Here is a 15431-nt window from a genome sequence, read left to right as displayed (position 1 = left end):
GAGGAAGGTCTCTCTGGTTTCTCTGCAATACAGGGGAGGGGAGCATCGTGTTGCTGTTCTCAGCTATAGAAGAGCTGGGTAACTCCTGCCCCATTCTGTTTCAGTAGTGAATTAGCAAATTAGATTTGCTTCCAGGAGTAAAATACGCATTTATCATATAATTGAAAACACGACTGCTGCATGAGATGTGCTGTTGCCTGCTGCACATCTGCTTCCAGTGTTACATCAGGAAACTTTTCTCTCTGAAATGATGACAGACATCCGCATCAACCTGCTGCTTTGATCAGCTCCCGGCTGGCTCTGCAACCCGAGTGCTACAGCTTCACCTCCTGCAAAGCCTTCAGCATGCACTGCACAAACCACGGGCAGAAGGGGACCTTGGGAGCTGTTTCCTCCTGTGCTTCAGCAGTAAACAGAACGCTGCCAGCTCCTCGGGCAGGGATGTTATGCGGCAGCAAATCCTTCTCAGGCTGCTCCAGGAGGGGGCAGCTCAGGGGGCTCCGTGCCTTTTCGGATGGAGTCTGTGTTGTTAACAGCGATGAGCGACGATCTCCTGGCACACACCAGTTACGTTCCTTGCATGTTGCATCTCTTCTCTTTGACACGCTCCCGGAACCCCAGTACAAGGGAGGCCAGGACACACAGGGAAGAGCCCAGCAGAGGCCTCCAGGGTGGTGCGGGGCTTGGAGCGGCTCTCCCAGCGGGAAAGCTGGGACTGCTTGACCCGGAGGACGCCCGGGGGCTCCGGCGCACGCCCGCCACCACCTCCGGGAGGCGCAGAGGGCAGAGCCGGGCTGACGAAGCGGCGGCCACCAGGGGCGCCAAGGCGGCGGGGCGGTGCCGGGCACGACTCCGCCCCCGCAGCCACTGACGGCCCCGCCCCGCCCCTCCCTCCCGCCGTCGGTCCTCCCCGGGCGCCGTGCGCGCGGCTGCCGATAGGCGGCGCTGTGAGGCGCGGCCTCTCCCGGTGCGCCGCGCGAGCCCGGCCGCGGCGTCATATGACCGCGGCGCGGGGGCGAGCCGGGCCGAGAGGGAGCGCGCGGTGCCGAGAGCCGCCGGAGCCGTCCCGGTCCTCCCGCCAGTGCCCGGCCGTCGCCGTCCCGCCGCAGCCATGTTGGCGCTGCTCTCCCGGCTGCTGGACTGGTTCCGCTCGCTATTCTGGAAGGAGGAGATGGAGCTCACCCTGGTGGGGCTGCAGTACTCCGGCAAGACCACCTTCGTCAACGTCATCGCGGTGAGCGGCCCGAGCGGGGAGCGGGGAGCGGGCTGTGCCGCGCCGTGCCGCCGCGGTGTCCCTGCGGCACCGGGGGGGCAGCGAGGCCTGCGGGCGGCCTGCAGGGACGGGGCTGCGTGCGGCGCGGGATCGGGCCCGGTGCTTGTCTGTCCTCCGTCGGCCTGCAGGCTGTGCACGCCGTAACCAGCGGTGTCATCGGCCGCTTTCCCCGCTGGATCGTTTCGGTGCTCGTCGGTAAATGGTTTAAACGTTTCCCATTCCGTTGTCCTTCCTTTTTTTTTTTTTAATTATTATTTTGTTTTTAAACCTGTACCGATCTGTGCACTCTCTCGAGCTGTGTGCCAAGTACAACTCCCAGGCCTTGCAGCAGCAGCCTGCTGAGCCTGGGCCTGCTTATCAGATGCAGGAGGGCCGTGTGAGTCCTCCCTCCCACATGGAGCTTTGCTATTGCTGTGAGTGAGAAAGAGTGGCTGGATTGGATAGATTCCGTGGTCCCTTCAGCGTCCTGTAGTGCAGATGCGGTCACTGTGGGCGAGCTGCGATTTGTCAGCTGGAGTCGAGAAGCTAACATGGAGGCCGAGGCACCCTTTGCTTTGCAGGGGCTGTGACTGGCTTGAATCCAGCGCAACCAGAGCACTCGGGTCTGAACCTCGACTTCAGATCCAAGCACGCTTCTACCTCTTCTATGAGGCTGTGTTAACAGTGAGTGTTTTTATGCTTGTATTTGGATGAGTAACTCGATAGTGAAAGGCACTGCCACTCTCTTGCAGTTATACATAATTCTTGTTACGCTTACCGTGTCAAAACATAACAAAGCTCATGCGCAGTTGGGGATGTTGGTGCTTCATGGCTTGTGTGATAAAATGGTAAAAAGTACCTCTTCCTCAGCCTGGTTGTATGAAGCAAAAGCTGCTGGACTAACGTGAGAATTCCAGAAGCGTTTTCTTTGACATACTACTGGCTCTCACTGCTTTTGGTCTTGGATTTCTGCAGATGGAACTTGGCCACTGAACAGCCTCAGCCTGTGGTTGCTGACCTGACACTGATGTGAGGTTTTCAGCTGAACTTGGGCACTCGAATTACTTTGCAGGTTTTTACTCTTCTGCTGTCCAGGATGGTGATAGTCCATGTCAAACTATTACTTTCATGTGTGTTGGAGCACATCCACTTTGAGGTTTTATTTGTGAAACTAGCGCAGGCACTACAGAGCATTTAAGCTGTCTAGATTCTCGATTGTCCCAGGTGGCAACATTACTAAAAGCAAAGCTGACAACTGTGCCCAGCTTGCTTTTCTGGAGATTGAAGCTTGCAAGGTTTCAACTGCTTATTAGGTTCACACCCAGAAATTTATCTGAGTAAGTGTCATTCAAACAGGCTTGCAAAACTGAGTGAAATAAGGAAGTCATTATGTGTAAGGCACAGCATCGTTAACTGTTTTACGTTTGGGAGTAGCAAGTCACATTTCTGAAGCTTTTAATTAGGAAATCTGGTGACTCTTAAGCAAAACAGAGTGAGGGGACTTGCTCACGTCTTTATTATTGGTTTAAAGAATTAGTAGCATCAACTGTGGCTGTCAGCATGATATTGCCTCTTACAGAAAGAGTAGTTCAGTCCGTGGCATGAAGAGCTAGCCTTGTGCTGACTGGGCTTTAATTCAGAGTGTGTGTTAGTAGATGAGAGCTGGAGAAGAATACCTGCTCCCTGCAGGCCAGTTAATGGTTTGGATGGAAGCAGCTGTTGTGTGCTGGGATTCCATCAAACTGAACTGAAAGGAATGACACAGCAAGGTGTTAGCCTTGTAGACCAGCTTTAAGAGCTGCATTGCATGGCAGGATGTGGCTCAGGGTTGTGCTCTGCCTAACAGAAGAGTGTTACCAGTCTCTTGACAGCATGAGTTTAATCTAATGTAAATCTCTAATGTAATCTTGTGCCTTGCGTGGGTACCCAATCAGATCAGGCACATGTAACTAAAGGAAAACTCAAGCCCATTACCTTGGAGACTTGATACAGCTCCTGGCTGCTAGTGAAGAGGAAAGGCCGTGGAGGGCCAACAGTCTGGTTCTAGAATGTTCTTTCCAGGTTGGGAGCAGGATTTGACTGTATCTGTGCCTTCGGTGTGAACAAACACTCAGTTTATAATTTAGTTTGACTAGTGGGTTTAAAAACCATAGCAGAGAAATACAGTTGTAGCTAGATGCAGCTTCTGCTTTGCTAAGGCTCCCCATTAGTCACTGTCTCTAATTAGATATTTAGCATAAGTTTTCCATGTGCATGAGTAAACTTGCTCACAAGGGAGGATGTCATTTCCTCCCGGTTTTAATTTCCATAATGTGGATGGCCTGTGGCTCCTCTCAGTGAAACTGCGTGTCATCTCAGTAGCACCTCTTGAATTGTGAACTTCTGATCTGAGGGCCTGAGATGGCCATTGTTTTCTGGAGCCTGCAGAATCCTCTGTTTGCATCTCTGCAGCTAGTGCCTGTCAACAGGCTTTGATCGGAGCCATCAAAGCTGCAGGCCACAGCCGTGCTGCTATGGGGAGATGGGGCAGACAGCTGAGTTCCACTGCCATGTGATGCAACTGCAACATGACTCAAGCAAACCGGTGGCTTCCAGGCTGCAGGCAGGCAGTGCTGGGGAGTGGTGGGACGCCGTTCAGTTCCAGAATGTGCCTAATGGAAGAGCAGCATTCCCCATTGCACACTGAGCCCTGATCCAGGCATCGGGCCCTGCAGCTCTAAAACTTCATGGTCTGGTCGGTGGGGAGGACTGCAGTGATGAGGAGGGACAGACTTACCCTAAACTTGGTCTGTTCTGTCTGCCCCGACCCCTTTTGTGGGATTGCTCTCAAAGTCTGAATTGATGTGGATGGTTTTTAATTTTGGAATATCTGAGCTTTTGAATGAGGCCTTGGTTTCTGGAAAGAGGCGACTTCAAATGAAACTCCTCTGAAGGAAACATTCCTTTAGGCAGCTGGGAGCTGTGATTTCCTTCAGTCCACGTGACGAACTTTGGTATAAAGCTATGCTGGAGGAGTATGGAAAGAGATTGTTCCAAGGGGCTTCGCTGCTGCTTTAGTGCCTTGTGAAGCACCCAGGTGGATCCTGGGTGCACGTGTAGCTTTGTAGCACTTAAGTGAGAAGTGATGCCTCCTTTAGTGAAGGGTTTCTTGATTGCTCAAGTCTATTGAAATGGATTGCCTCACTTCATTAGGTAATAAAGCTAATACCAGGTGACTCACACTCCAGTTAATGCTTTCTGTGAGGTCTTGCTTGCTGTACTCCAAGTGGTCTGAAATAGGTGACTGAAATCTCAGTGTTGGTCTTCTGTCCTGGTCTGGAGTTCCCATATCACACTCTAAGCAGCACAAGGACCTCAAGTGGTAACGCTTGAGGAAGACAGCACTTCCATGGTTGTCACAGAGGTGTGAAGTGTCTCAAGCTCTTATACAAGTGACTTCTAGCTAGCAATATGCCTCGTTAGCTTGTTTCACTTCTGTGTAGTTGATACATGATAGTGCTCCATGTTCTTTAAAATATGCCATTGAAGTCCCTGTTGGGGAAGCAAAAATGTGTGTTTGTGTAGACTTCAGCTGTTTTGCTTTCAGCAGCCGTTCACAGAAATGCTGTTGTGAAGCCGTTTCAGGGACTTAAGTCTCAAGGACTTCTAAACCAACAGTGATCACAACAAGTAGTTGAAATGCTGAAGTGTTTTGAGAAGGAAATTGACTGCAGAAACTGGAGTGCTGATTTGCCCATATATGATGCACTTTCTTGGTAGAGGCTATGAATGTTGCACAGGATGATTGAGGTAGGGGTGGCTTTATGTAATGCTAAATTGACTGCAGACTGTGTGGGTGAGCTGTTGTAGCTGAAGTGGTGTCCAGTGCCATGCCAGAGGGGAAAAGAAGGGAACACAAGCTTTACTGCTACAGTTTGAGTTCTGCCTTAAATTGTTTCGTGATTAAAAGAATTTCTAGGGGAGATGCAGGAAACACAACTCCAGTCTTAAGATCAATTACTTGCTCAAGTTGCTTAGGGATTTGTGCTGCTGTCTGATATGCACAACCTGCTGGAAGTTAGCAGTCTTCTTATTGTAGCTTGTGGCTGCAGAAAGATGGGTGCTGAGACAGTATCTTTTGTTTTGCTTTGGACTTGAGACAAAGGGTGGGTTAGTAAGCAGCTTGATTCACTGTTAACTTTGTATTTATGAAACAGACAAACACCTCACCTAGCATGCTTTTTGTACTGGTAGACGATGCGAGGTTAAATCCTTGTCAGAAGTGCCTTCTGGAATATGATCTGTAATGATAACTGGCACTTTGCCATCTCATTCTCAGGGGAAACCTTCAGTGGGAGCTGGCTGGCAAGGCTGCCTCTGGCCTGCTGCTGGGCTGAGCAAGCAGAGAGCAGGCTTATGGGAGAGCAGTGCGGCCTCAGAGGCAACCTGACAGAGTTGAGGATAAAAGCAGCCCTTGTGAACGCGGTTGTGCTGACATACAGTTGTCAGTAGACCCTGCTACAGCAGGCACAAACAGGAACTGACCAGGGAAACAGCGTGGAAGGCTGAGGTGTGGTGCAAGGGCTGATGTGATGCTGACTATGGCTGGGCTGGCTGGCGCCCAGCAAAGCACTCAGGTGTCTGTTGCTTTCCTGTAATAATGAACTGTTAGGTGAAGTTCAGTGTAGTGCAGCCCTGAACCAGAGATGGTGTTAGCTCACTTGTAACAGATGGAACAGGCTTGGTTGTTGTGTAGAGAGAGCATTCATAAATGCTGTGGTTTGTGCAGCAGCTGGTGCTGACTGTATTGGACACAGGTGGGATGAATCAAAACTGGTTCATGCATGTAGGTGTCTGCCCTGCACTCCTAAATTACTTCCAGGCTGGAAGCAGTTTTGCTGCTTATCAGGTGGGCTGATACTTGGGCAGGGTTTCTGTTTCCCTATGGTAAAACCTTACCTGCACCTCTCCCATGCCAGCTTGTTACAAGAACTGTCCCTTGGTGGGCAAGGAACACATAAGGCTGGTTTGTTGCCTCTGGCTAGCTAAGAACTCCCTTCATTTTAGTACTTCAGGTCTAGTATTTGGTGTGATTTATTGCCTGATCTGCAATATACACCCCGTTGGCTCAAGGCTGTAACTGGGCAGTTCCACACTGAGCTTTACTGTAGTTAGTTGTGAGGCACCAACTGAAGGCATACTGCAGTACCTGAACGTGCCAAGAAGAAATACTAGAGAGCACTGTGTGTAGCTCATCTCAGTCACTGCAGCAGTGGCTGTACTATCTTCTGTTGAACATCAATTCTCATCTTCAGCAACCTTCATGTAAGTTTTGTGGAACGGCAGCGCCTGACCTAAGGAATTGGGTGGCACTAAGTCTCTAATATATCACGTGCTTGGGTTCTTCAGTAGCCTGGAATATGGCAAAGGGAACATCCCTGAAACCAGGAGACTCACATGCTAATCATGCAGGTTCTTTCTGCACAATGGCCTCTGAAATCTGGTCTGTTTAGTCTCCATCTTATCTCTCACATATGGACAAGACTTAGCTTTGTGACCTTCACTCAACAGCTTCCATTAGTGCTGCCTGGTCTGTATGGCTGCAGATTTGAGGGCCTCTTCATAATCACTTCGGGGGCATGGGGCTGATCTGGGAGGCCTCAAAGAGATACGGTGTCTGCCTCTTGGAGTATTTGTGGGTGCTGAAAACAGATGCTACTGCTAGGCCTGCCAGCAGCTGCTCTGCTGTCCTTGAGTGCTTGAGCAATGCTTACTGCGTGTGACAACAGCTAAGCATGTTCAGACTGAGAATAGAAAATATTTCTGTTCTTCTCAAATTGTTTTAAAGCAAACGTCTGTTTTAGAAGGAGAAAACATTATATTGTGAAAATAAGTACTAGGGCTGAGTAATGTGCTTTGGGGAAAGCAGGCAGGGGAGAAGCCTGACTCAAACTGAGCTGTATACTAAGAACAGCACATTCTTCTTGCCCTGTGACAGCTTTTTGCATGCAGGTAGAGCTGAGTGCCTTGGCTCTTTCTGGTTTAACTGTCTCTTGACCTGCCTTAAAAGACAAGGCGAATTTCTCCAGTCATGCTGGCTGAACTGCAGCACCTGCACTCATATGAATAAGTCATTTCAAGTTGAGATCAAAAGTTCACTGAAATACTCAGAACATGAAGATGGATGTGCCTCACAAAGCTGTGTTTTGTGCCCACCTCCTCAGAACCCACAGCCTCCAATCTTCCTCCAGGGCAAGGACTTGCTTGTGTTTTGGAGATGGAGCAGTAAAAGCACCTGCTGCCCTTTCATCCCACTTCTGACAGCTCAAAAAGTCACTCAAGCAGCGCTGGTTTGTCTCACCTACAGAGCAAGGTATAAAAAGCTGAAACACAAGTTGCTACGCCGCAGTCTCACGGCTCCAAGTCTGAACAAGTTGTTCTACCTGGGTGCACAGCACGGGTATGGAGTGCTTGGGAAGTAGCATGGGGTGCAGCAGCTCTTCTGAAGACTTTGTGAAAGCCTGTGATGGATCGTGGCAGCTGTTTCAACACGGCTGTAAGTGTGTGGGAAGGGAGGAGTTGCTTTAATGTGAAGGGATCTGTATTTTAAAGTGGCTGTGGGAGAGCATTAACTGTTGGTTGAACAGCTGTCTGCTGGAGGATCTGAGAGCATCTGAGTCGGAACTGCTAACAGCTTGTGGAGCTCTGGAGCAGCAGATAAACGGAGGTTCAGGGAGTGTTTGGAGATGGAGGTGAGGAGGTGTGGGTGTAGGTGTGACTTCAGGAATGTGGTGCTTCTTGAGCAACCGTAGCAAGCTGACCCTTCAAAGGCAAGGCCAGCAGGCTTTGGGCTGAGCTGCTTCAAACAGGGAAGTGGTGCTTGCCCACCTGCTGCTGAGCTGCACATCATCAGGATGGCTGCAGTGGGTGAGCTGGGCAGCGGGCTCTGGAGGCGGTGGTGGGAAGCTAATGAACAGGCATCCAGGTTGTGTGCGTGCTTTATTAAACTTCACAGGAAAGCTGGGCTCTGAAGCAGTGCTGTGTGAGATTGCTATGCTCTTCTGTATAGCTTAAGCAGTTGAAACTTCTTTCTAATGGGAATGCAAAGCAGCTGTCTATGAGATTTAATCTGTTGGGGTTGTTTGTTTTTTTACAGTATCATTCCTTAGATTTAAGGTCTGGGTTAATTCAGATGCCTTTTAAAGCTGTTATCTGTGTAGCTGTACATCTGGGAAGCAGATCCTAAGTGGAAAAACGACCTCCTATTCAGGAGGCTGCTTGCTAGCCTCACGTTCAGGCCTGGATGTATTTGCCGTGCGGGTCAGCAGCGAGAGCAAAGTGCCATTTAGCTGAAAGAGTTGGGCAAATGAGCCAAAATGAGATGAGAAGTCAACTGAGAACATACAGATGGTGGTGTTTCTTAGGGTAATACTGGAGTCTGTGTATTGTGCAGAGCTTCTGGCTTTGATTTGCTGGTGGAAGATCACAGTTCTGGTGTGGAGGGAAACAAGCAGCTGAAAGCATGGGTTTGTGAGTGACAAGTGAATGACAAGGCTTTGGTATTTACAGGCTGGCTGTCTTCTGGCAGCAGACGCTGAAAAGATGTGTTTTGAGCGTGTCCACGCAGACTTGGCTTCTTCCAGCTTGTGAGCAATTGGGTCCAAACTGTCGGGTGTAATGCTTGCTGCTTCACAGAAAGGGCTTTTCATTCACACTGGCTTCTCTGTGCAGTTTGGGTTGAGAGAAGCAGAGTTTCTACTGCTGTGGTATTGAGCCCTAATTAAGCAATTGGCTGCATTTGAGTTGACCTTTCTTTCCAAATCCGATGTGGCTGCCTGGTTCTATTAAGCATAACGGATGTAGTGAGATGCATAATGCCCACAGTGGCTGAGATTTACCTTCTGCCAGAGACCCAAGGCTGCATGGGAGAAATCTGTGCTGCTGATGATAAGGCCTGTTGTGGCCGCTGGGTTAGCTACCAGAGCTTGGCTTTTATCTGTAGCACAGCGTGAAAGTGTAACTGAGAGTGAAACATCTGCTGTTACAGAGGCTCTCTAATGTTACACTGTTTTGCAGCAGTTATCTCAGAGCTTAAGGTGATGCTAAGCAGGTAGCGTCAGGTTGTAATGCTTTGATTTACTCTTTGATTGCCTTTTCCACTGCTGAGCAAGGTGGGCACAGAGGTTTACAGGAAGCAGACCTGTCAGGTCCTTCCACCTGCTGTCTCTTAAGACTCTTCAGGTGTCTGGTCCATGCTTGTGGCTTGAAGCCTTACCCCTAAGTGATTTATTACTCTGAATTCTGTAAGAGTAGCTTGCATCAGACAGACATCTGAGTATTTTAGCTTCCAGGTGACCAGGAGATCCTGTAGTGCAGAAGCTGGCTCCTGTACCTGCCCTGGCTGTTTGTTCAACTGTGTCAAGAACTTCTCTCGAGTAACTTTGTTACCTTGGCTGCCTCGAGGCTCGAAGGATTATTTAAGTCCTTGTAAGAAGCTCTGTGACTGACCTGAAGCGAGCTTCAGCTGAAACACATTGATGTAATACATGTGATTTCTTGGCTATGAAGCCTTCAGCTGGGAGGCACGTAGTAAAATGCTGCATATTTCTCTAGCTATGTAAACTAATTGCCTAAGTGCTGGATTTAACTTTTCTTCTTTCTCCAGTCAGGTCAATTCAGTGAAGATATGATTCCTACTGTGGGCTTCAACATGAGGAAAGTGACAAAGGGTAATGTAACAATAAAGGTATGTGAACATTGTTGACTCTCAAACCCATAAGAAGATCTTCAGATCTGGTTTAAGAATGCTTGCTCTGTTTTGTTCCCACTGTTGGTACACATGTAGGAGACTGAAAAGGCCCAACTGAGTCTGTCCAATAGCTTAAGAATACACTTGTTTGTTTATAGGGTTTCTTACATGAGAAACTGTTTGACTTCCAGATGCATGGACTGCTTAAAGCAGTGCTGTAACAATGCTGTCTGGCTTTAACGTGAGTGAACTGTCACATGTTCAGGGCACAGATTTCCTATTCTTCTACTCCTCAGTATTGCTCAAGGCTGTAGTCAAAAGCAGGGTTTTAAATTGGCATATTTTCATGTATTCTACAGTATGTTTCCATGAAAACATAGTATGTGGGTGTTCAGTGCATCTGGTACGAGATGCTCTGGTTTTTGTTGTGTGCTATTGGGGCTGTAAGCTTTGTGCAGCTGTATTTTCACTGCTCGTGGAGTATTTCTAAGTGAAAGGTCTTGTAGGTGGCACAAGAGAAGAAGAAAACAGTTTTGACTTCTTATATTGTCCGTTTAAATATAGTGTATGGCTGAACTTACCTTTTTTTTTTTCCTTTCACTTGAGATTTGGGATATAGGAGGGCAGCCCCGGTTCCGAAGCATGTGGGAGCGATACTGCAGGGGAGTTAATGCTATTGTGTAAGTGTCATCTTCCTTGGGCTCTACTTCACTGCAGATTTGCTCTTCTGCATCCAGCCTCACAGTGCACGCTTGGCTCGACAGCACTCAATTCTGACACTGTGCTTGAGCCACAGTGTCTTCTTTGCCTTTGAGTTGGAGGCTCAAGCTGGGTTATTTTCTCATCGCTGTCTAATCCCACATGCTAACATGATTTCCCATTTGACTTGGGTGGCAGTGTAGTGTAATGGGAAGGGTCCCATTTACATGATCGTGGGGAATTTCTTTAAAAAAGAACCAAATTCTTTGCTCAGGTGACCGAGCTCTGTTTTAAAGCTTCACACGTGCTCAAAACTGACTGCATAGCACACAGCTGGTTCTGGAGTAGTTTGGTCTTGCTAAACTAACCTTCAATTCTCTTTAAAGCTATATGGTAGATGCTGCAGATCGTGAAAAAATAGAAGCCTCTCGGAATGAGCTGCACAATCTTCTAGATAAGCCACAGTTACAAGGAATCCCTGTAAGTAATTTGTCTCATATCACTATTAAATGTCTTTGAAAATTGTATATCGTCCTAGTGCCACTGAAGATTATTTGAACTCTGAAGTATAGTGTGAGCATTCTAAGCAATATCTGATCCTAGTGTCTAAAATCCAGTTGTTGACCTCAGCAAGTACTTCAGTGAGCATTCTTGACTTGGTGCCACCCAAAAAATGTGGAGGAGTAGATTGTTCTGCCGTATGGAGTTGTGCTCTGCTAGGTCTGCTGTGGTAGATGCTAACCAGAGCTTTGTACAGGCTCAGTCTGTTTGGGAGATCCCAGTTCACTGAGTTTGTTCTCACTTTTATCGGCTGATCTCATACTTGCTTTTTGCACAAAAGAGTATTTTTGGACACCCTCTTTCCCTGTAACTAGGTCAACCTTTCTTCTCAGCTTGGCTTACTACTGAATCTCTTCCTCCATTGGATTTAACAGTCTGGTGCAGGCTGTTGCTTTCCTAAGATATGAACAAACAAAGCAATAGAAACAAAGCTGAGACTGTTTCTGCTTTGAATTTCAGGTTCTAGTACTTGGAAACAAGAGAGACCTTCCTAATGCTTTGGATGAGAAACAGCTAATTGAGAAGATGTAAGTCTAACCCTTCTGAGGAGATTAACTCATCAATGAATTTGTTTACGTGGGGATGTTAGGTGAAGAAGCTATTTATAAGTAGAAAACACAGTAGCAAGTAGATGAAACATCATACAGAAACAAGTTATATGATGGAGTGGAAGCAGTTTAGATTTTCAATGCAGTGTGCTTGATGTAATGGAGCTGTGTGTTTTAACTTTGTCTCTTTTATAGGAACCTTGCTGCTATTCAGGACAGAGAAATCTGCTGCTACTCAATTTCTTGCAAAGAAAAAGATAATATAGGTAACTATTAACCTAAAACTGTATGCATTAAAAAGAGCTCTATGCCTTGTACTGTAGGGCTAAACTAATTTTGCTACCATCAGGTTAGGAGAAGGCAGTAAAGGCTGTCAGACTGGCTTTAATAATGATGTTTATCTGAATGTAATTATGTGAGCAAGACCAAGGTATCACTTGAAGTCTTTCTTAGAGGTGTGGTTGATTGAGGAACCTGCATCTGCAGCTCCTTCAAATGTTGCTTGCAAGGCTCTGGGCTTTTACAGGACCTGAACACAAGCAGCAAGCTTTCAGGATATTATTCTGTTAATCTGTCTTGGACCATCCTCTAGGGAAGGGCTGCCCAGTCCTCTTGTGTACTTGAGGCTGTGGGCAGACCAAAGTGATGCTGGTTATGCAAATACAATTCAGCACTTGAATATGGAACTTTTCTCTCTCTTCAGATATCACTCTTCAGTGGCTTATTCAGCATTCAAAGTCTAGAAGAAGCTGAAGTCTTCCTGGAATCTCCAGTACCAGTTGGCCATAATCTCAATTGTCCACTTCCCTCCATAATGAGATATAACCCGAAAATCCTGTAACAAGAATCTGCCTTTTCACAGTTCATTTCTCATGTGCACTGCTGAAGACTTGTATTCCTATTATGTCACAAAACAACTAGAGTTGTCATAAAGTCAGCACAAATATTTATTTTACAACCATCTACGGTGGGAGGGTCGTGGGGGGGGCTTTTTAAGAAAAAAATCTACCATGTTAACTATGATGGTACACTCTGTTCTGGTTTTTCAGGGCCAGGTTTTTATATGATTTTCAGCAAGTGTTTTATTTCTAGTGTTTAGTGGCTTGAAGATGCTGATGCTTGACAGCATTAAGATTCTGTAAGATGCCACATACAGTAGTTAGAAAACATTTAAACGTGAGTTGTGGGATAGTTTATCTCACAAATGCATGTGATGTGTGTATTTAGCAGAGAAATGGATACTGTTTGCAGAGGGGAGCACAAGACATAGCTCAGCATCACTGATCTACAGCTGAGATCTTATCCTATCACTTAAAAGAAAAAAACATGATGAATTAGGAGAGTCAACTGCTTAAACTCATTTTGTTGCTTCTGTTTAACATTTGTCTGGGGAATGGGAATGGACTGTTCTGTCAAGCTTTCCAAATCGGAGTATTCCAGCATGAGAACAAATCGCTTGGTTCAAACACATGTTTCTATCTTTGGATTCTAGTGATCTCTATCTGAAACCAGAATACACATTCTGAGCGGCTGCATGACACTTAAATTACTGATGTTTTTGTATAGAGTCGGTTGTTGACCTTTAGCACAATATCTATGTAATTGTCTAGTGTCTCTCCTGCTCAATGAATAGCTGGGCACGGTTTCACCTGGTGCTATGAAACATCTCAGCTATTGTGACAACTCTAGAGCTGCCTGCTTTCTTGATGTAACCATGTGCAAAGTCTGTAAGTGGCAAGGTGAAATGTTCAACTGTGTCAAAGCACAAGAGAGCCAACGAATCGATCCTATTTCTTGACTAGCTTCTACAGTGTAGGGAAGTATATATAAACTAAAGATTGTAATGTTTTTGTAGCTTTACTTTCTCAATGACTTCAATATATTTAAAGGGACAGACTTGTGAAGACTGGTTTGTTCATACAGTAATGTCAGTGTAGCTTGCTAGTGTATACAAATACATGATACACCTGCTTGCATTGCCTCACACTGTGTGTGATTCTTCCTTACCTAAATGTGGAGTTTGCGTTACTTTGGTTGAAAACACTGCTTTGTCCGTATCAGTAATGACAAATCAGTTTTAGTTTGGACTACCACGGCCTTACTGTTCGTACAGCTGTTGCACAGACACTACGTGCTGCCTGCATTCGGTCTGAACTTGGTTTAACTTCTTGTCCCCTTTCAGTTCTCTGACGTGTGATTTCGATTAATTCATCATCTGGTGCTGTAGAGGAGAGGGTCTATTAACTTGCTACTGTAGTCCCTAGTTCACTGTGAACTGCTACAGTTACTCTTATCTATCAAACTTGCTTGTGCCTAAAATATGGGAACTAAACTAGAATGTGTGAATCTTTGTGGGGGACCAGGTCACTGTTTAGTTAACTGGCCTATAGGTAAACTCGATGTGTTTGGTGTTTATCTACTTCACTGCTTTCAGTATTTATGGCATCCAAACACTACCAACTGTTAACCTGTGCATTACTCTCTGCATGTGAACAACTTATACAATTACTGAACTTTGTAAATACGTGGATTTTTTTATTTAGGTGGATGCATATGTTGGTTTACTGCTCTTCAGCTTTATTCAATAAACTTCTGTTTTGAGGGTTGTATTGACGCTTAACCGACTGACTGGAGTTGATGTGCTTAACTCATGGCATTGCGGGCTGCTTCTGATTAAAATTAAATGGGCAAAGAGGTGCAGTGAATACCTGAGCTTCCTCATCTTCTGTGGTTGCACTACTGATGTGAAATGCTTACAGAACTATCTTTCAGGCCCGAGGCTTTCTCAGCTTACATAAAAAGGCTTAACTAGAGTCCGTCTCAGCAGTCCTCAGTGCTTTTCGTGCCTGTGAAAAGGACTTATTAATCAGCTGAAGGGTCGTAAGCAGGTCAGCCTTCTGGAGTTGTGTTTTTAGAGATAAAAGTACTCATATCTAAAATCTTGTTTCTTGTCATCTAAACTAGTCGTGGCTTTTCTAGCACAGGGATCAGATCTAGCAGCGTCTGATTGTTTCTTACCAATTAAAGCATCGAGTTTTGTATCTCACTGAAAGGTGAGGCTTTCATTGACTGTGGTTTCCAACAGAACACCTTTTTTCTTCAATATCTGAAGCTGTACCCCAGTACTGTTGTTCCCCAGCATCATTTCATTCATTTCTCTTAGGTGACCCATTAACCTGTAGGATGCTATGCCAGCATCTTCCCAGTAATGGTAACAAATTAAATGTCTCCTGTGTGCTCTGCCTCCATGTAAGCCTTTACATTTCCTGAGCTGTAGCGAGCTGGCTCTTAGCTCTGAGTATTGGTTGTTCAGCATCTTTTGTAACTGGGTGTGTGGGGAGAGCAGGGAACTGTTGAGTAAAAGATCAAAAGCGTTTTTCTTCAGTTGATGGGAGATCCCTGCACGCAGTGTTCACAACCTGAGGCTCCAGTCAAAGAGAGCATGCCTTGTTACAGTATTGCTGTTGTAACATTTGTCAACCTGGTCGGTCATTTAAATAAGCTGCAGTGCAAACTTGGCCCAGGGCCCATTGCTTGGGATGGCATTTAAATATCATAGTTGCTACTTGGCCACCTGTAAATGAACTATTCAGAAATGTTTGGTTTTTGTTACTTCACAAAATGACTCTACTTGGGTTTTCAC

At 46.4% G+C, this 15431-nt stretch overlaps 1 protein-coding gene across 1 annotated transcript; it reads left to right on the top strand.

Moving 5' to 3' along the window:
* Positions 1-1067: 1067 nt before the first annotated feature.
* ARL8B (ADP ribosylation factor like GTPase 8B) lies at positions 1068-14408 on the top strand. The gene is made up of 7 exons (XM_042823639.1): positions 1068-1234; positions 9897-9977; positions 10587-10660; positions 11066-11159; positions 11700-11767; positions 11984-12054; positions 12492-14408. Exons 1-7 carry the CDS (start codon positions 1112-1114, stop codon positions 12539-12541), a joined length of 561 nt encoding a protein of 186 aa, XP_042679573.1. The 5' UTR covers positions 1068-1111; the 3' UTR covers positions 12542-14408.
* The last annotated feature ends 1023 nt before the right edge of the window (positions 14409-15431 follow it).

This window comes from Centrocercus urophasianus, unplaced genomic scaffold (genome assembly GCF_019232065.1).
Source record: "Centrocercus urophasianus isolate 14NV4802_14NV808 unplaced genomic scaffold, USGS_Curo_1.0 seq_22, whole genome shotgun sequence".
NCBI classification, from domain to species: Eukaryota; Metazoa; Chordata; class Aves; order Galliformes; family Phasianidae; genus Centrocercus; species Centrocercus urophasianus.
Note: the sequence above shows the minus strand (reverse complement) of the source record. Positions and strands in the feature narration are given on the sequence as shown.